Source organism: Procambarus clarkii, chromosome 59, assembly GCF_040958095.1.
Source record: "Procambarus clarkii isolate CNS0578487 chromosome 59, FALCON_Pclarkii_2.0, whole genome shotgun sequence".
NCBI lineage: Eukaryota > Metazoa > Arthropoda > Malacostraca > Decapoda > Cambaridae > Procambarus > Procambarus clarkii.
Genome location: NC_091208.1, coordinates 32,887,733 through 32,910,209, shown reverse-complemented (window position 1 = coordinate 32,910,209; position 22,477 = coordinate 32,887,733). Strand labels below are relative to the sequence as shown.

The window sequence follows — 22,477 nt, the reverse complement described above, 5'->3', positions numbered from 1 at the left end:
TGGAAATAATTTATTTTCGGGGCATCACGGGGGAGTTATATTTTAATGCAGCACAGCACGGTAGTTAAGAACAGTCAGTCCGTCAAGAACAAGTTCAACAATGAAGACAGAATTTGACAGTAAAAGCATCCCCCCCTTGCTCGACAATGTCAGGTACAGTATTACTGTTCTATGGATGAGTATAGTCACCTAGTACACTCGCACTGTGATTGCGGGGATTGAGCTCCGACTCTTTGGTCGCATCTCTCAACTGTCAGTGTGTGTGTGTGTGCCTCCCCAAACACCCGGCATCAAAACAGAAAGTATCGGAAAGAATATTCAATAATGGCAAAAAGTCAGTAAAAAGAGAACAATCAGAAAGGAGAGGTGGGGAGGAAAATGAAATATGATAAAGAAGAAAAAAGCCACTAGCAAAATTAATGAAGATAGCAGCAGGAGCATAAGGCTTCAAAAGGCCAGAGGACATGCTGTCCCATTGAGCATCCCACTCCGACAGCCGCCCATCCCCTCATGACGGCAACAAGCTGGAAAGGGAGGGGGTATCTGACCCAAGTACGTACTCACCTTATTATGTTTGTGGTAATTTCCTGCAGTTAGCAGTTTTGCAAGTACTGTACTGTTCTTCCAGTGGCATAGTGGTGCTTGCAGTCAGGTCACAGCTGATAGGTCTTCGATTTAATTCTTGTGGCAGAACTTTAGCATTTGGGCAATATTTCCTTTTACCAGATGCCTCTGTTAACCTAGTATTAAACATGCCCCCAGGAGTTAGACAACTATTGTGGGTTGCATCCTGGGAAATGTCAGTAGTTGGCTCTAATTTAGAGAGATCTTCCCGTGCCTGACTTTGGGAAACCAACTATTGAAAATTTAACAATTACTAAATTTTGCAATTATTATTTTTCAATTACTGTACTAAAATATTTCCCATCTAACACCTGCAACGTGAAGCATGTTCAAGTAGAAATATAGAACTCTCAGACGCCTCTCACTAACAGTAACATTGTGTACAATAACAGACTAAATAAATACTTTACTAGCAGTTGCACAGGTCGTAAAGACTGCACAATATGCTTGGAAGACATTTGTGCTTGGTTTATTTAAGCTACAGTAAATGAACCATTGATTAATTACTATGCAAATATAGTAATAAAGTAGTTTAGTAGTTAAAACACAAATATTTTCAACTTTTATTTGGGTAAAATATACAGCTTTTAATTTGGCATATCTTTGGAGAATAAGAAATCATAAAACATTTGCACAATTAAAATTTACAAGGCAGTGTTGGTAAGTATATAAATAATCAAGCCTTCAGTGTAATGAAATGACCTTCCCTGATCATTTACCGTTACGTTACGTACCTCCGAGGAAAGTGCTGACCTCCTTAAGGTACCTCCCTAAGCAAACTTTAGGGAAATGCGCCAGATGTCCGAGACTCACCCTTGCCTATACGAAGTCAGGCCTAGAATATGGTTCTCTACAGAAAGCTGAAGTGCAACAAAACAAGCAACTGCTTGAAGAGAATTTGGTACCCAAATGGTAATGAAGCAAGTGACAATTGCATAGACTCTTCCGTGATGCATCTGATCACCACCAGGTGGCTGTCTAGGTCACCTGAGGTCTCAGTCAGCCTACCTCCTTGCGCACGACCCACCCAGATCAAACCCTTCCAAATCACGTGAAAGATAGAAACAGGGCCAAAACAAAAAGCTACTGAGGGCCCTACCAGAAAAAGGGATTTTGTTATACTCAACACGATTATTGGGAAAGACCCCTCAATAGCTCCCTGAACTAACTCAACAATGTCTGGTTAGAAGCAGCCTGCATTTCTTAAAAAAAATATTAGCTAACAGAAAAATGCAGCCAGGGATTATCCATGAGGAAATGACAAAAGGGTGCCTAGGCAGAAGAACTATACCTGTGAGCATCAGAGCAGTGAATTTTCAGGAAATCATGAGAAAAGATACACAGCAGACTGCGTGACGTGAACTATGGATAACCTGGAAGAGCTTGCTTTGGAACAGGGGACATGATACACAGGGTTGACAAACAAGGCATGAACTCAAAGAGCATAAGCAGTGCATAAATAATGCCACATTGCAGACACGGTACAGAGTATATGATACACCCTCAGCCAAAAAACATATGTCTTATTCTTAGCCATAAATGGTGAAGAAGAATGGAGGAGAAGAAAACCATTACCTAACTCAGACAATGCTTTAATGGAAGAGTGTGAGGCTTCACAACATGCCAGCTGGAAGTCCCAGCCAGAAGAAAATTAGCCTTAACCACTGTGCTGCGCCGACCGAGAAAATTCGGTCGGTGGGAAATTGCATCAACCGAGACAGCACCTTTTGCATATATCGTACCCATTCAAAATGCGTGTGTGGTAGGTTGTCTACAAAATGAACTCTTGAGACCTCTCGTGAGAGGCAGCCATCTTCGAAAAAAATTCCCAGAATGCCCTAGGGCTGCTGGCTGGGTTAGTGCGAACTCATTTTTGTCGAGGGCTGTGTAGATTATATGAATCCGACTTATAATGGCATCATTGGTACTCTTTTGTGCACAGAAGCCATACTGGCAGGGATTTAATATGTTGAGTTTCGCAATGAAGGAATAGAGCTATTTGTAAATAATTTTTTCAAATATTTTTGAGAGTATAGGTAGACTTAATGTTGCTGTGTAATTGTTTACGTCAGTTGTCTCACCTCCTTTATGAACTGGCGTTACTCTTGCTTTTTTAAGAATATCAGGAAAAAGTGCAAACATTGGAAGATAATGACCGAATCACCACTGTTGAGGTAATAAACTACTGCAGAGAAATCTAAATAACGACAGAGCAAAGCCCTGTTGAAGTTGAATGTGCTGAATTGCTATCCAAACAACTGCAAACTCCTGCAGCATATGTGCCCACTGTGGCCGATGAGGCGTCCCAATTTTCATGGCGACAGCTGGGAGATGAAGAAACAGTAGAGGTTCGATGCATCAATGAACAGCTCAAGCAATGGAGATCACCATTGAACTGAACCCCACAAAGCCAGAAAAGGTAAATGGCAATGCAAGATTCCCCTTAAGTGAAGCAGGGCATGTAATGCACAGTCCCAACCCCAGCTAAAGGATGCCAACCAAAGAAAGTGGCCAAGTTCCATGCAAGGCAAGTTGAGGCCTTCCACATGGTGTTTGAGGCTCTGACGGAAAAGCTGAGACCTCTCCACTACCAGTTGAAGAAAGTAGAGCAGCATCTACAGTGGAAGAGGGAAGAAGGTACCTTACCTCACCTGGAGGTGCTTCCGGAGCTTAGCGTCCCTGCGGCCCGGCCTGACGTGTAAATCACAGCCTGGTTAATCAGGTATCCTTTGGAGGTGCTTATCAAATTCTCTCTAGAACACTGAGGGGTCGGGTAGTTATGCCCCTTATGTGTTGTGGAAGCGTGTTGAACAGTCTCTGGCCTCTGATGTTGATAGAAACATGCAACTGGCATGTGATTGCACATGCAATCACAATCAAGCACACAAGAACCCCTACCCATCCAGGAATCTAAGGAACATGGACACTGGTCCTGCAAGAAACTGAAGCCAGGGTCTACCAATCACAATTTTAAAAGAGAAAGGATAAAGATCAGAAAGCAAAATCCCCCAGCAGAACTAATGTTCCAGGGATATCAGAAGATGGATGTTGTAACCAGGTGAGCGAGTGAATAGCAGGCTGGCTGTGACTCTGGGGTGACCCGAGCTGCCGCCTGGTGGCAGTTTGGCTCATTCTGGTCCTGGCTCCCGGCATGCAAGGGTTGGTCTGAGGGCTCCTACATCTCTAAGACTTGGCTGGAGCAGCACTTAACTCTGGAAGCTACTGACATTCCCACAAGAGAAAAGTTTTAAAGATTTTATTTAAGCAAGGTCTTCCCCATAAAAGGTCTTGCAAGTCTTTAAGAATATGCAAGATCCCCAAATTTCTAGCATTATTATACAATGCATATACATGAAAATATATGAACATCCCATGCCTTTTATAACCTTGTTTGAGGTACATCAGGTTCTGGCCCAAGCCATTTTTCTCCTATCTCTTGGGCTAAGACAGGAAACCTGTCTGAGCCAAAGAAGAGCATTGGCTCCCCTCCAGTATGGGCAACTATAGCAGGTAATCCAAATGCCTGAAAGACAGAAATAATCTTATTACAGTTAATAAAGAAATTATTATATAATATGGTAAAGATATTTTTCTTTGTCTTCAACACGGCAGATTAAAGCTCAATTCTTAAGAATTGGTAGGATGCTAAATATGCCTATTTAAAGTCTTGTAAAAGGTAGTTATTATAATGAATTGCTGCATGACATTATAAATCTTGGGTATTATTAGTTGGCAAGTAAGAGAATATTCTTGAGAGAATAGTTAAAAAAAAAAAAAAAAAAACACAGCATTGAATGTAATGAAACGTCATTTTCTGGGTGAGCCCAGAAATAGGGCTTCTAATAGTTCCAAGGAGCCTCTGGCTAACTGGAGCTATCAGAATGATATATGCTATATTAGTCTGGGGGCATCAGTCAGTTGGAGTTCAGCCTATGGGGACCACGAGCCAGAACTTAGCCCCCTCAGAGAGGCAAAGGAAGCAATTGCCTATGGAAACTTCCATGTATTTGGGGGCATTCCATGTCTGCCATCAACCAGGGTTAGGCACCCTGAAAGGTAGGCATAACAAAACAGACCCCACATCCAGCACTTCCACTAACACTATAAAATCATTTAGATTTGCCAACATCCAGGGTATAAAAGCGCGCAAATCCAACAAAGTTCATTTTATAGATGATCTCCATGAGGCAAATGCAGTGTTTGCAGCCCTAACGGAAACTCACACAAAGGACTACCATGAGGGTGAAATATGGATCTCAGAGTACAATCTTTTCAGATGTGACAGAAAACACCGGATACAGGGTGGGTTAGTCTCTGCGTCAAAGACATGCACTCATCTGTACTGAGCTGCTAAACACCTCAAATGATATGGTGGAAGTGCTGATAATCAAAATAGAGATCCTAAATGTAGTTATTGTCCTTGTGTATAAGTCACCAGAGGCAAACCCTCAGCAGTTTAAAGAGCAACTAATGAAAATAGAACACTGCTTGGAAAATCTTACAAATCCAGCTCCGAACATCATCCTGCTTGGGGACTTCAACCTACGGCACCTGAAATGGAAGCACCTGGCTAATACAGTAATATCAGAAAGAATACCAGGAAGCAGTCGAAATGAACAGGCACATGCAAATGACCTGCTACGGATGTACGACAGGTTTGCCTTAAACCAGCAAATAGTAGAACCAACTAGGAAGGAGAAACCTTAATTTTCACCAATAATGATGAGTTGATCAGGAACATAATGATTACAAATACCTGTTACTCAGATCACAACTTAATTGAAGTTCTGACAAGCATGGGGAATAGACCTTCAAAACCAGTCCCGATTCCCTGTGGAGGAGATTTCAGCAAATTCAAATTCAATAATAAACAGATATACTGGGAGTAAATAAACCAGGACGTCACAGAAATAAACTGGGAAGAACAGCTAGAAAATGCAAACCTGAACCAGTGCCTGGAAAAAATAAGCTCAGTAGCACTAGAAATATGTTCAAACCGCATACCTCTAAGAAAAAAAGAGGAAGAGGTGCAGATTGGAACGGGAACGTCGTTCCCTCTATAGGCGAAGAAAACGAATCTCGGAACAACTTGAGAGTCTCACACTGTCTCAAGAACGGCGAAGAAGGTTAGGTAGAGAAATAAAAACAATTTAATTCAAGCTACAAGAATCAGACAAAACCAAGGAGAGGCAAAGAGAGCAAAAAACCATCAGTGAAATAGAGAGAAATCCGAAATATTTTCTCCTATGCAAAATCAAGATAAAAAACACATCTAGTATCGGGCCCCTGCGAAAGGGATATGGAACTTGCACCGATGACAACAAAGAAATGAGCAAGTTACTGAGGAAGCAGTACGACTCTGTTTTCAGCGAGCCATTAAACGCACTAAAGATTGATAACCCAAATAAATTTTTCATGGATATGATACCAACATCAAATCATATATCAGACGTCGCCCTATCCCCACTGAATTTTGAAGAAGCAATAAACAGTATGCCTATGCACTCTGCTCCAGGCCCGGATTCATGGAACTCCATATTCATCAAGAACTGTAAAAACCACTATCGCAGGCCCTTCACATTCTTTGGAGACAAAGCCTAGATACTGGCGTTATCCCTGACATACTAAAAGCAGCAGAGATAGCACCACTCCATAAAGGAGGAAATAAGGCAGAGGCAAAAAATTACAGACCGATAGCACTAACATCGCACATCATAAAATCTTTTAGAGAGTGCTAATAAGTAAGATCACAAAATACATGGAATCACAGCATCTCCATAATCCCGGACAACATGGTTTCAGAACAGGGCGCTCTTGCCTGTTACAGTTGCTGGACACTATGACGTGGCATTAGATACCATGGAAGACAAACAAAATGCTGATGTAATTTACACAGATTTCGTAAGAGCCTTTGACAAATGTGACCATGGTGTTATTGCACATAAAGTGCGTTCAAAAGGAATTACGGGAAAAATAGGCAGATGATCTACAATTTCCTGAGTAACAGAACCCAATGTGTAATAGTCAACAAAATAAAATCCAGCCTATCAACCGTGAAGAGCTCAGTTCCCCAGAGTACTGTGCTTGCTTCTGTACTTTTTCTCATTCTCATATCGGACATGGACAAGGACACAATCAATAGCACTGTATCATCCTTTGCAGATGACACTAAGATTTTCATGAGAGTAGGCAACATAGAGGACACGGCAAACCTCCAATCAGATGTAAGTAAGTAATTATCAAAAGAAGGCACCAAACCGGGAAGGTTACGTAGCACCATCAAATGTGCAGAATAATCAGAGGGCGCTAAATATCACCAAGGATGCCAATACGGGAACAAAAACGCATAAGGCAAACGATATCAAAAGTATCCGAGTCACCAAGAATTCTATTGAGGGACAGGTGACCGCGAGGGGCGGTCGGAAAGCAAGACACACGCTCGACCTGGAAGTCAGGACATTCAAGAAGGACATGCACGACCATAAGAGGGACAATAAGGAGCAGGGCGGCGCTCCATCAAGTGACCATGGGTTAAGCGAGTATGGCCAATACGCATCCTCGCCAGAGCCGTTTCCCAACGCCGGTTACGGTGGCAGGAGGACGGCCACGAGGAAACACAACATTTCAGAGTACGTAGTTTGTTACCAGTAACAGACGACCAAGAAGCTTGCCAACGGGTAAGGACGGAGGAATGGATAACCGGGTAAAAGTCGGAATATGGAATACCTTTACGAGAGATGGGACAAGAGCGGACAGCTTACTTGGCGGCAGCATCCGCACGCTCATTTAAAGACACACCAATATGGCTGGGAACCCAACAAAACTCAACCGACTTAAATTTACTGTGAACAAGAAACAGCCAATGCTGGATCTCGACAACTACTGGATGAACCGGATTAAAGGACCCGAGAGCCATGAGGGCACTACGAGAGTCAACAACAACTACAAAGGAAGACTGACAACGAGAAAGCAGGAGACGAAGAGCATAGAGAATAGCATAAAGCTCTGCTGTAAAGATGCTAGTCTCCGGAGGTAAGCGACACATATAAGTGCGATCAGGAAAAACAACAGAGTAGCCAACACCATCCGCAGACTTAGACCCATCAGTGAAGACAGAAACGGAGCGGGAGTGAGAAGAAAAGTGCTCGAGGAAAAGGCGTTTTAGAACCATAGGAGGGGTAAAAGCTTTAGTGATATGGGTCAAGGATGTACAAAACCGCGGAAGAGGGACTCTCCACGGGGGCAAAGAAGGAACAACACGAGGAGAAACATCAGAAATACGAACGGAAGGAGAATCCTGTAGGCGACATAACCGGACAGAAAGAGGGAGGTGGTGAAGAGGAACAGGAACCGCAGGAGGGGTAAAAGTTAAAGCATGACAGAGGCGAGAGGAAGGATGTTGCAAGGACCGCGCAAGATAGCGAAGACAGTAGCGATCACGGCGGTCCTGGAGAGACAGGAAGCCAGTGTCAACATACAAGCTAAGGATGGGAGTCGAACGAAAGGCACCAGAACTGAGGCGCAACCCAGTATGGTGCAAAGCAACAAGACGGCGAAGAGTAGGAGAAGCAGACGAGTAAGCAGGGCAACCATAATCGAGCTTAGACAGGACGAGAGAAGAATATAAAGCAAGAAGAGTGCGCCTATCTGCCCTCCAAGAAGTATGGGACAAGACCCGAAGGAGGGTAAGGGCCTTAGAGCACTCAACACGGAGGTAAGAGATATGGGGAGACCAAGACAAACGAGTGTCAAGGAATAACCCCAAAAGCTTCGCGGAATCTTTGTACTCAAGGGGATGACCAGAAAGTGACAAAGAGGGACGAAGAACGACCCGTTTCCGCGTAAAAGTTATGGCACAAGTCTTAGAAGTAGAGAACTTGAAGCCATGATCGGTGGCCCAAGAGGACACGGCATCAATTGCAAGTTGAAGCCGGCGCTGAAGGAGAGGCGAATCATCACCCTGACAGCAAAGGGTAAGATCATCGACATAGAGAGCGGTGAAGACACCAGAAGGAAGAGAGGAAAGAAGACCATTGAGGGCAACCAGAAAAAGAGTAGTGCTCAGAACACTACCCTGGGGCACACCTTCGTATTGCTGAAAAGAGGCAGAGAGAGCGGTACCAAGGCGCACCCGAAAGGAACGACGAGAGAGGAAGCTGCGGAGAAAGACAAGGAGATGACCACGAAGGCCAAAAGAATGAAGTTGAGATAGAATATGATATCGCCAAGTGGTGTCGTAAGCCTTTTCCAGGTCAAAAAGAACAACAACAACGGAGGTCTTCGCAGCAAAAGCAGTACGAATATAGACCGCCAAGTTCACCAGGACATCTGTCGTGCTGCGGCACTTGCGGAAACCAAATTGAGAAGAGGAGAGGAGGTGATGGTGTTCCAGGAACCACATCAGACGAACGTTAACCATACGTTCAAAGAGTTTGCAGACACAACTTGTGAGAGCAATAGGGCGAAAGTCCTTAGGGGAAGTACCCAGAGACCCTGATTTGCGAACAGGGAGGACAACGGCATCGAGCCAGTCCTCAGGGACTGACGACGACTCCCAGATCCGATTATACAGACTCAGTAAATACTGAGACGTGCACGGAGGGAGATGGCGAAGCATCTCATAACGAATACCATCGGAGCCCGCCGCCGTAGAACCACAGAGGGCCAGGGCAGAACGAAGTTCAGAGAGAGAGAAGGGATCATTATAGGGAAGCTGAAGATGAGTGCAGAAATCTAAAGGACGAGACTCAAGGACAGGTTTACGAAGAAGGAAAGATTGGGGAAGATGAAGACCAGAGCTAACAGAAGAAAAGTGGGAACCCAGTTCAGAAGCGACCTGCAACGGGTCCGCCACAAGAGTATCATGGAGGTGAAGGACCGGTGAAACATCGGGAACGAACTTACCAGCTATCTTGCGGATACGCTTCCAGATCTGGGCCAGAGGGGTTTCGGACGTAATTGTTGAGACATAAGAAGCCCAACATTCACGTTTAGCCGTACGGATGGCCCTATGGGCCACCGCACTCGCTTTCCGAAAGAAAAGAAAAGAATCGGTCGTCTGCCTACGGCGGTGCCTCTTCCTGGCTGCACGCTTACAGCGGACAGCCCGAGCACAGTCCGCATTCCACCAGGGAACGCACTTCCGTGGACTCCGAGAGGAAGAGCGAGGGATAGAGCGGAGGGCAGCGTTGAAGACAGTGTCATGAAAAAGGAGGAGAGCGCGAGAGAGAGGCAGAAGGGAGAGGTCAGAGAGAGCAGCACTGAGGGTAAATAGGGTCCAGTCCGCCTTAGCAAACTGCCACCTAGGGAAAGAGAGGGAAGGGCGAAAAGAGAAAAAGGAAACAAGGATGGGGAAATGATCACTTCCATGGAGGTCATCAAGAACCTGCCACGTGAAATCTAAGTAAAGAGAAGAAGAGCAGAGAGAAAGATCAAGACAAGAAAGGGTGCGAGTCCGAGAGTCCAAATGAGTGGGCTCACCAGAATTCAGAAGAGACAGGGAAGAAGAGAGGAGAAACGGCTCAAGAAGGAGACCCCGGGTATTCGTCAGAACGTCACCCCAAAGAGAATGACGACAATTGAAGTCACCCAGCAGGAGCACAGGCTCCGGCAAGGAGTCTAGGTGTTTCAAATCAGGAAGAGAGAGCGGGACACTCGGGGGGGAGATAAATGGAACAAACTGTGTACCATTTCCCCACAAAGATACGAGCAGCAGAACAATGGAGAGGCGAAGGAAAAAGTAAAGGAACAAAGGGAACATCAGCACGAATCAAAAGAGCAGAAGAATTAGAAGCCCCAGCAACGGCTGGGGGGGGGGGAGAGAAAGGAATAGCCACGAAAACGACCAGGACGAGCACCAAGCATCGGCTCCTGGAGACAGACACAAACGGGCGAAAACCGCGAAATCAGAAGTTGGAGTTCGAGGAAATTGGCGTAACAACCTCGAACGTTCCATTGAAGAATGGACAACGACGAGAAGAGAAAGGACAAAAATAGAGAACAAGGAAGAAACAAAGGCAAAAGAGCAACAGAGCACGTTAAAGAATATCAGGGTCGGGATCAGGGTCAGCAAAGTCAGGGTTAGGGAGCATGGGTAAACTGAGCAAAGACGGAGGGAAGGAAACGGGAGAACAGATCAGAGGTGGGCGGGCGGGGTCCGGAGGAGGAGGAGGAGGAGGAGGAGGAGGAGGAGGAAGAGGAGGAGACAACGGAGAGGAGCAGTCAAGGACAGCAGCAGGAAGAGGGGGAGTAGAAAGAGGGGAGCGCACTCCAGCAAGAGCAGCAACCGAAAGGGAAGCAGGGGCCAAAGAAACCTCCATAGCAGGAACAGGGGGTGCAATCACTGAAACGGGAGGGGAAGGAGCAACAGAGCCAGAAGTAGGAGCTGAAAGAAGAAAGCGAAGCCTTCTTACCCGCCGGGGAGGAGGAAGGAGAGGAGCCAGGCTTACGCTTCTGACTTAAAGAGACTGGTGTCCCAGCAACTATGTACCGGGCAACGGATTCTAGTGTCTCAACAGGAGAAGCTGAACGAGAGCACACACGACGGCCGTTAGGAGAGCGATGGACATCCGCCTGCACCGACAAGCGGCGGGGAGAGCCGAGAGATGGAGGAGGAGGATGGGAAGGAGGATCGGAGGGGGATGAGGAAGAAGACACAGGAGACATGACAGACCGGGTAGAAAGAAGGGGAACCCCAGACAGAGGACCAGGAGGGGGACCCCTCGGGACAGAACACAAAGGGACAGAGGAGGGGGCAGTGGGCGTATCAGGGTCCAAGGCCCGGAAACGGTTGTGAGTCTGAGGAAGGGGGAAAGGACGAGGAGAGGAAGAGCGCAACACACGAGCATAAGAGATGTTAGTATAAGGCGGGAGCCGGCGAACCTGGCGCCTCGCCTCAGGAAAAGATAAATGCTCCCGGTGCTTCAGGTTGAGGACGGCTGCCTCAAGCTTGTAATGGACACAGGCACGGGAGAAGGTAGGATGGGCCTCACCGCAGTTGAGGCAGCGAGCTTGGGGAGAAGTGCACTCCGACTTAGAGTGACCTTCACCCCCACACAAAGGACAGAGAGAGACAGTCCCAGAGCAGTGGAGGGCACCATGCCCAAACCTCCAGCACTTGTTACAAAGTCGAGGAGAAGGAATATACTCCTGGACAGAGCACCTAGCACCAGCAAGAATGACCGAGGATGGAAGGGTCCTACCATCAAAGGTGATCCTCACAACGCGAAGGGGTTGACGGCGACGACCACGAGGGGGACGAGTAAACGAATCGACCTGGAGGACAGAATGGCCTTGGGCATCAAGGACATGCCGAATATCATCGTGACAATCCTGCAGATTCCGAACACCGGTTGCAACATGGGGTGGGAGGAAAATAGTGCCAACACTGGCATTCATCTGAACGTTCTTGGAGACCCGAACAGAGATCTCGTCAAGGCAAGATAAGGCAGCCAAGCGGGAAGCTGCATCCTGAGAAGGAGCAGCAACGACACGTGTACCGAGACGAGTGGGGTTGAAAGTAACAGACGCATCCACGAAATCTACAAGATGCCGTTGGAGGGAGAAATCGTCAGGAGGCGAGAATCAAGAGGGAGGAGATCAAAGTATTTGGCCCATGAAGCAGGACCAAACAAGGCCTGATATGCATCAGCACGGGAAGGAATCGAGCGAGTGCGGCTGGGGCGCGAACGGCATTGAGAACCCCTAGAGAGCGAGGGGTCAAAAGGCGCAGTAGTCACAACGAGAGACTTAGCCGCACCAGGGGACGAAGTGGTCACCACCGGGGGCTGGAGGCTCGACCCAACCACAGAGGAGGGAGGGGAGCTGGGGGAAGAAGTCAGGACGGTCAAAGGAGGAGCAAGGTCGGGGCCCAACGCAGCGGGAGCTACAGAGCCTGGTCTTCCAATACAGGCCGACTCGGGGGCTTGGTCGCCCACCCCACGAGCCTGAGAGGGTACAACGGAAACATTCAACGACATTGAAACGAAGAGAAAAAATCATCCACGAATGTGCCCCCATACCCACCATGGAGCCACAATTAGAGGCAGGACACCCAACAGGAAGCTATCGCCGATCATGCCGGGGCCCCCTAGGGGTGCGTCGTGAGTATACGCCCCACAAACGCCACCTGAAGAACCGTCAGTCCGTCGAGATCAGGTTCAGCGACGAAAGGGGGATTGACAATAAAAGGTTCCCCTCGCTCGAGACATTGGGTATTACAGTTCTACGGGTGCAAGAGTATGCCTCCTCAAGCACCCGGGCGTCAAAATAGAAGTCCAAAGAAATAATCCAAAACAAGCAAAAGGTCGGCAGGAAACGACAAGCAGATAGGAGAAGAGGGGGGAGAAAAACGAAACATAAGGAAGAGGAAAAGCGATCCGGCACAATTAGAGAAGACAGCAGCAGGAGTGCAAGGCCAGAAAAGGACAGAGGACTGCCCCACGGAGCATCACACTCCGGCAGCCGTCCACCAAGCCCCCTCACGACGCCAACGAGCCGGATGGGGAGGGGGCCAATCAGATGGAGATCAGGTCTTTCTATGGGCTACAGAAAATAATATGATGTTTAACGAAGACAAGTTCCAGCTCATGCGCTACGGAAAAAATTAATATAAAAACGGAAACCACGTACTGTACAAAACTCAGGCAAATCATATCATAGAACGAAAAGGCAATGTAAAGGATCTGGGTGCACTCATGTCGGAAGACTTTACCTTTAAAGAACATAATAAAGTAGCCGTCACAACTGCAAGAAAAATGGCAGGTCGGATAACAAGAACTTTTCACACTAGAGATGCTATACCGATGATGATACTTTTCAAAACGCTAGTGCTATCTAGAGTGGAGTATTGATGCACAATGACAGCCCCTTTCAAAGCTGGAGAAATTGCTGACCTGGAGAGCGTGTAGAGGTCATTTACTGCTAGAATCCACTCAGTAAAACATCTAAACTACTGGGACTGACTAAAGAGCCTAAATCTGTATTCCTTTGAGCCCAGGCGGGAGAGACATAATAATTTACACGTTGAAAATAATAGAGGGGCTGGTCCCAAATCTGCACACAGAAATAACATCACATGAGACCAGGAGGCATGGCAGAATGTGCAGAATACCCCCTGTTGAAAAGCAGAGGTGCAACAGGTACTCTGAGAGAGAACTCAGAGGCCCGAGACTGTTCAACACGCTTCCACTACACATAAGGGGCATAACTGGCCCCTTATGTGTAGTGGAAGCGTGTTGGTCAACTAGTCTCTCTTGAACAGTTATAACATAACTGTTCAAGAGAGAACTGGATAAGCACTTCCAAAGGATACCTGATCAACCAGGCTGTGATTCATACATCAGGCTGCGAGCAGCCGCGTCCAACAGCCTGGTTGATCAGTCCAGCAACCAGGAGGCCTGGTTGACGACCGGGCTGCGAGGAAGCACCTCAAGGTAACCTCAAGGTATGGTAAGAAATTTGCTACCGAAGACCGAACAGAGAGGGAGAACTCTCTCAAATCTAAAGAAACAAGCAAACAATCAAACGTCATACACCGCAGCCACGCCACTTGTCCCCCCGTCCACTTCCCAGGAGGAGGGAGCCCTGGACCCCCATGCACCGGCTACTCACACCTCCAGTTCAGAGGCCGAGTATCAAAACAAAACGAATCCGCCAACTGGAGGGATGAAGGGTGCCAGGGAGCCTTCGAGCTCACCCAGAAAAATGGTGTTTCATTACATTCAACGCTGGTTTTCTGTGGGGAGCCCCTTCGGCTCCCTGGAGCTACGATACCAAAGACAAGTAAAAGAAGGACTTACCCAGAAGGCAGCTGCCACACGCTCATCAACTCAAAGTCGAGACAACTGGCTCCAACCTGCGACCCAAAGCCACATAAGAACGACCGAGACCAGGAACATTTACCAAATAACAGGTGGCCAGAACCCTGTTCGACTTAAAAAAAAAAACCGTGCTCGAACGTGAGCTCAAGACATGTTGCCAAAAACGGCAGCCAAAGCAGCAAACCTGAGAACGTCATAGGCACGAGAATAGACCGCAGGCTGGCTAGACTTAATAACCCTGTGGACGACCTGGGAGACCCTAGTCCTGGAACAGGGAATGAGGGGAAGCGGATCAACCCAGAGCGTATCCCCGGCCACAAAAGCCGAGGCATGCTAATAACGGTGAAGTGCCGTAACCGAACACAACACATGGTGCACCCCCAGCCTGACGAACCAAGCATCAATGACCCAAGGGCCCCTCTGGAAAGCCGCCATCTCATTCCTCGCCAGAAAAGAAGGAGACAGCTGCAACCGAACAAACCGACCACCAGGACCTAAAGAGCAGAAACCTCTGCACCAGAGAGCACAAAGCTTAACAACTCTACCCCCACAGGCCAATGCTAACAGAAACAGCGCCTTGGCAAAACAATCTTGAACCGAAGGGGGCCACTACAAACCGAGGAGAAGAAAGAAAAGAGAGCACCCAGTCAAAGGACCAGGACGGCCCAGGCAGCACATGAGCCGGCCCGGAGGTGAAACAAAACACGAGAAAGGTTACAGAATGGGCAGAAGTGACATCCACCCCGAACGCAAGCTAAAGAGCCTCCGCCAGTGCCTCACAATAAGAGGCGTTAAATAGGAATAATAGGAAATCACAATAGGAAGCAATATTAGGCATCAAATGACAGTCCTGAAACAGCCAAGAAAGGAGGACAAAACAACCCGACCAGAAATAGAAGACAACCTACAAAGAGAGAGGAAATGGCAAATAGAATGTGAGGAAACTTCATACTGTCGCCGAGACGAAGCTTGCAGGTGGGACAGCATGAAAGAAGCCACCTGATCACCATACAAGTGGTGATACACCCGCATCAAAAAGACCAGACGTGAAGAGCAGAAGAGTAGACCAAACCAGTCATGTACCAGACCAGTCCGATCGGCTGGAAGAAGAGGGGTTGGACACAGAGCAAGCAGCGCCTGAAACCAAGGCTGGGCCAGCCACCAGTCCTGCCGAAAGACATCGACCACGATGGCTACACAGTCGGAGAAAGGTGCCGCATATATCGGTAGACGCTGAGATCATGCCGACGCGAAGAGGTCCACCTCTGGGAGCCTGTACGTTTGGCAAAGCCAACTGAAGGAGTCGGCGTCGACCGTCCATTCCGTGGACAGGGGAATGAACCGAGACAGGCCGTTGGACAGTCCCCGGATATGAACCGCACGAAGAGCCAAAAGCAGAGAATCCAGCAGACAAGTTACTTGAAGTGACCAGCCCCAAAGAGCCAAGGACCGAAAAGAACCCCGCAGTTCAGACAATATACTACTGGAGTACAGTCTGAATGGAGCCGGATCGTGAATCCCCGAGCGATCCGAACGCTCCAAAGGGACAGCCAAACTGCCGCGAACTCCCGCACTGTGCTATGAACTCTATAAAAGGACGGAGCCCATCGCCCCTGGCCAGCCAGGTAAGCAATGTTCACAAAGCCCCAACTGAGAGATGAGGCATCCGTGAACACATCGAGCAAATGCTCGGGTAGGCGCCAAGGCACTGAACCAAGAAAAACCTGAAGAGGAAGCCGGCAACATAGCAACCTAAGCAAGGCCCACGGAGGCCTAACTCAGCGATCGTGAGAGAGGTGGAAGGGGCGGCCCCGAAGGAACTAGAACAGACGCCAAAGCCAGACCCAACCCAGCAGGTAAACCAGCACAGCAAAGTTCAGACACCCACACAACTGCCCGAGCAACCGCCGAGTGACCCAGAACCCAAACCCCCCTCCTGAAACCTCTGAATGTGGGTCTGCAGCCTCAGCAACGTCTCCAGAGGGAGAAAAAAGGCCTCTGGAGGGAGTGACAAGGAAACGGTCCGAGAGTCCCACATGAGAATCAGACGGGACTTCCTCTATTTCACCAGGAACCCGAACCCAGCGAGCTGGGAAAGAACCACACCCCTGGCAAGCAGACAAGCACGCGAGCTGGGAGCCCACACCAACCAGTTATTGAGGTAAGCCAGAACCCGAACCCCTAGCAGGCGCAGATGGGTTACCACAACATGGGTAAGATGTGTGAATACGTGTGGTGCCAGATTTAAGCCAAAAGGAAAGCTACAAAAGCGGTAAGCGGTTGCCTGCCACCCCACAACGAAACCTAGCCAGTCCCTGAACCACGGATGGTTCAGTTATTGTTGCAGAGTTAGACAGTACAAATCGACACCATCGCATCCTGGAAAGGCATTATATCCATACAGTATACTAAATGATTTGTAGAACTCTTATTTCATTGTGAAGGTTAAGCTGTATATAAAAAACAAGCCGAAAGGTGAGCAATAATTCAACTCTTTATTTCAGAACATTATAATATTCATGTAAACAGAATAATTTAGGTGCAGAAAATATTATTGCGCAATCTCGTTGGCAGGCGAACTGAGAGGTGAAGTTATTAATGTAGAATCACTGAAAGATTCATGTGGAAGACCACATGACTCGCAGGCTACACTTGCTACAATAACAAAATGCTGAAACCTTATCAGATAAAGCTTCCCCCATGTATTAACTAATCCATTGTAGTTGTAGTTTAACACCCAGTAACATTGTAGTGAATTGTCTACCAATTGATAATTCCGAATGATAGACTAATACATTAATATAACCTCCCAGATTGTGTAGGAAACTATTTGTGGGAATTAATATTATACAGTCCACTTTAACCCTTAGACCGCACAATACATTTATAGATACTTTGAGTAACAAAACCAAAACCACACAATACATTAATAGCTGTTTTAGTGTCTAGCGCTTTAATTTAAACACCCCGCGTGGGATAGGGGCAGCTATAGTGCAGCCACGACCGATAGTTGGCAGACGCCACCTAGAAAAAAAATCGTGGCCAACATTCCTGGGTGTGAGAGGGTCAGTACTGAGCGAGCCACCAAGGCTGGTGCACGCAGCATGAGCTCACAGCACAGCTGTTCAGCCTGATTGATGTCTCTGATTTTTTCTTTTCTTTTTTGCAGTATATTATTCAATAGTGTGTATTGTGATATATTTGTATAATAAAATGTGTAAACCATCGCTGTACTCAAAATTATTGTGTTCATATTAGTGATTCAATTATTATGTTTATAAAACAATAAACAAATAATTTTGCTGTTATTACACTATATACACATGTTATAAATACGTATCTGCATGTTTTGGTCACCATAACGAACCACTAAGTTGGTATTGCGAGTCAAAAGTCAACGAAGAGTGGCCTTCACTCACCAGCCACTTGCCACCACTTCCTCACTCACCTCCTCACTCGCCAACATACTCCTCCAACCATACTGTTTTTTATTTCATTCACTATACACAGGCGATAAATATAAGTATCTACATGTTTTGTTCACCATAACTGTACATCTAAGCTTGTGTGGTGAGTTCAAGCAATAAGAGACGTAGCTACATACACGGCCAGCTGGTGGCTGCTGCCGTCACTGGTTCAAGGTCAGACGCACTAATATTTTTTCTCCAACAATACTGTTTGTGGTGTTATTACACTATATACACATTATATATAAGTATCTACATTTTTTATTCACCATGCCTGTATAAATAAGCTGGTATGGTGCCCAAAGACTATAGTGGCCACCAGTAAACAACATGACGATGCATGTATGATGTCATGCAGACGATGCACCTCCCACACCAAAATGGCGGTTCCCAACATACTCCTATTGCTGTTATTACAACTTGTTATATATAAGTATCTACATTTGTGTTCACCATAGCGAACCACTAAGCTGGTATGGTAAATCCAGTCAATAAAAGGTGGCCACACACAGTCAGTAGACGACGCTACCACCCCCTCCCTCCCTCAGCATTACTCATCCCACCATGGAGCACCACTAAATATCACCACAATCCTGCTATTATCAGAATTCTGGTCAGTTTTATCACAGTCAAAGGTCTTCTGTAATACTATTATCGCTAAATAATAAAAGTTACATATATAAACAAATCCACAAGGGCCGTGACGAAGATTTGAACCTACGTCCAAGATCATCCCAGACGCTGCCTTAATCGACTGAGCTACGACATGGTAAAAGAGTTGAAACCAGAAGTTCTACTGAACTTACTTAGATCCTGCAGCCTTTCCGAGACACAAACCAGGGTTTTACACAACTCCCCCATGCACTCGAGCTATGTCAATAGGCCATTCTACCTCTTCACCCTTACTTCTCTCTTAAAACTCTTTTACCATGTCATAGCTCAGTCGACTAAAGCAGCGTCTGGGATGATCTCGGACGTAGGTTCGAATCCTCGTCACGGCCTTTGTGGATTTGTTCATTGATGCATCACGCTATTGTGATTTCTGTGTGTAATAAAGTTACATATATATATTTTGCCACACTTCCCCGCCCTATTGCGCCCAAAATATGCCACCTACGATTTTTTTTCCCCGTGATCAGGGGAATACATATGAACACTTTTATACGACGAAAGTATTTTTTGGATATTTGTTGTTGCACCTGTGGGTATTGAAGCCATTATGACCCTTAGCAGCCCAAGGGTTAAACATCATACAGTCCACAATCGAAATAAGTTAACATAAAAACAAAAATACTATATAAATTAAATAAAAATTATAAATTAAAATTCATTAATATAAATTGCTAAATAAATAAATCCCACAAGTCCGTTTCCCCACAGAAAGGGCCGAGGCCTCTTATGAGAAGTCAGTCAACGAGCATTTCGCCGACCAGACGACACCGGCTCCGAAGGAAGCATCGGCTCAAAAACTGGCACCAATGGCCCACCGCGACTAGAAGAACCCCGAGCCCTGGCACAACCCTTCTGAGAAACCCGAGAACACCCTCCCCCCCCCCCCCCCCCCAGGAGAACCAACAAGTCCGACATATGATGACAACTAGATGAGGCTGCTTGCAGAAACCGAGTGACAACAGCTTCCACAAAGAGCAATGGACAAAAAGTTGACGAAAACTTAAGAGCTAGGGCCCAAGCGGAATCTAAGGAGAGAGCAAGCACGGCCTGGCAGCACGTTAAGCAAGAAGCAATAAACAGAGAATACCGCCACCCTGCGAATCGTCGCAAACAGCTTCAAGAATGCGGCCAACACTCTAGTTGCCGAGGCCAGCACACCAGATGAAGGCCCAGCCCTCAACGCCTCCACATCTTCGCCAACCCAGTCCGAGAACAACTCGAGAAGGGAAAAAGAGGCATAAAACCGGGGCCAAATGCCCATGAGCGTGCAAGTCCTCAGCCACCAAAGACGCCGAAAGGGTGGGAACCTGTACATGCAGCTGTACAAGGCAAACATCCCGAGGAAGTGCAGGGGCGAACAGGTATGCATTAAGGCACTCAAACTTGCCTCCCATATAAACCTGCAAAACGGTGGCAGCCTCCTGCCACTCAAACGAGTGGGTCTGACACAACCCATGGCACACACTCTTCGAAAAGAAAGGGCAGTCTGCAAGCCAGGAAGACTCCAGGATCTCATAACGCACCCAATATGGGGAAGAAGAACCGAACTCAAACGAGGACGAATCCATAAACAGAGACAAAATCTGGGTCTCGCAGGAGGTAAGCTGCAATAGCTTCCCGAACTTCCTTAGGCTAGATTCGAGAGGCAGAAAACCTCCGGAATGATGAAGCCGAGGAACCCAAGGGAACCCGGAACCGAACCCGGGAAGGAGCCGACCCCAATTCATACTCATGCTGGGAAGGGGGATAAGAAAACATCTCCCCTCTGCAACAACAAACCCCACAAAGAGGGCACCAAAACTCAAGCGAGATCAAAGGGGGGGGGGGCCCTAAGCCCCCCCCCCCAGATCAACTTCTCCACAGGTTCCAAGGCAGAGCCACCCCTCCATATCAACGGCAGCAGAAAAGAAGGGGGGTCTGCTGGTTGAACCCAGAAGCCTTGGTAGGAGGAGCAGGCTAGAATGCCTCCATCTCTGACTCAAATGGGGCAGCCCCCAAAGCTGCCCTGCTTAATACCTGCTTGATGAGATTCTGGGAGTTCCTTTACTCTCCAAGTCTGGCCCGAGGCCAGGCTTGACTTGTGAGAGCTGGGTCTACTAGGCTGTTGCTTGGAGCAGGCCCACATATCCACCACAGCCCGATTGTTCCGGCACTCCTTAGAGAAATTTATCTAGTTTTGTCTTAAAGATGCCCGTCAATATAGTTGTTCCGTCAATATTTCTAATACTCGCTGGGAGGATGTTGAACAACCGTGGACCTCTGATGTTTATACAGTGATCTCTATGCCTTTGGCACCCCTGCTCTTCACTGGTTCTATTCTGCATTTTCTTCCATATCGCTCATTCCAGTATGTTGTTACTTTACTGTGTAGATTTGGGACCTGGCCCTCCAGTATTTTCCACGTGTATATTATTTGGTATCTCTCTTGTCTCCTTTCTAGTGAGTACATTTGGAGAGCTTTGAGAGGATCCCAATAATTTAGGTATTTTATTGCGTCTATATATGCCGTATATGTTTTCTGTATTTCTTCTATTTCCCAATTGCCCTGTCAACCGGGCGAACCGCGAATGGCCTGACGCCCCTTATGAGAAGTTGGCCGACGAACAGAGCAATCACCGTGCCGACCAGACGACACTGGCTCTGAAGGAAGCATCGACTCAGAAGCCGACATCAATGGCCCACCCTAACCAGCAGAACCCTAAGCCCTGGCACGACCCCTCCAAGAAGGCCGAGAACGGATACCCAGGAGAACCAACAAGTCCGATATAGGATGATAACTAAACGAAGCCACCTGCAGAAACTGGCTGACAGCAGTCTCCGCAAACAGCATCGGACAAAACGGCGACGAAAACCTAAGAGCCAGGGCCCAAGTGGATTCCAAAGAGAGAGCGAGCACAGCCTGATGGTACGCAAGGCGAGAAGCAAAGAGCAGACACACTGCATTAGGATAGGTGTAAACAGCTTCAATATCGCAGCCGATGCAGAAGCCTCCGAGGCCAGCACACCAAACGAAGGCCCGACACTCAATGCCTCCACATCCTCCTAAAGACAGGACTCCTCAGCAACCAATGATGCCGAAAGAGTAGGATCCTGCACGTGCAGTTGCACAAGGTCAACATCCCGAGAGAGCACAAGGGTGAAAAAAGCACGCATTAAGGCGCTCAAACTCTTCTCCCCGCCCCGCCCCCCCCCCCAGGTAAACCTGCAGAACGGTAGAAGTTTCTCGCCACTCAAGCGTACGGGTCCGACAGAACCATTGCTATGCTCCCCAACGAAAAGAATGGGCAGTCTGCCAGCCAGGAAGACTCTGGAACCTTCAAATGCCACCCAAATGGGGAAGAAGAACCAAATTCAAACAAGGACAGATCCATCACAGAGGCGGAATCTGAGTCTCAGAGGTGTTATGCAGCAAGAGCCTCCCAAACCTCCTTTGGTGAGATTCGAGAGGCAGAAAACCTCTGGAATGATGAAACCGAGGAACCCAAGGGAACCCGGAGCCGACCCCAATTCATATTCATACAGGGAGTGGGGTAAGAAAACCCCTCCCCCCTGCAACAACAAGCCCTGCAAACAAGGCACCAACACCCAGGCGGGGTCAAAGGGGGGCCCAAGGCCCTCCACCAGGTCAACTCCTCCCCCAGACCCAGGATCCCTCAAGTGCCCAGGCTGTGCCCAGGACCCCAGGGCACAGCCGTCCTCCATATCCTCTTCTCCTGAAGAAAAGGCAGAGTCCAAGGGAAAGGCTGAAAAGAAGGGGACATGCTGGTTGGACCCAGAAGCCTCTGAAGCAGGAACCCGACTCTAGTGCCTCCGTCCCCAACTCGAATGGGGCAGCCCCCGAAGCTGCCCGAGTCTCATTACCAACTAAACCCTGCCAAGACTCCAAAAGCCTTT

General features: G+C 47.6%; 1 protein-coding gene across 1 annotated transcript in view; it reads right to left on the bottom strand.

Moving 5' to 3' along the window:
• Nucleotides 1-1,175: 1,175 nt before the first annotated feature.
• LOC123768304 (uncharacterized) overlaps nucleotides 1,176-22,477 on the bottom strand; it is a 379,377-nt gene continuing 358,075 nt past the window's right edge. The window contains exon 12 of the mRNA XM_069307207.1: nucleotides 1,176-4,147. Within this exon, the coding sequence (XP_069163308.1) occupies nucleotides 4,004-4,147 (144 nt within the window). The 3' untranslated portion in view covers nucleotides 1,176-4,003. The remainder of the gene's footprint in view (nucleotides 4,148-22,477) is intronic.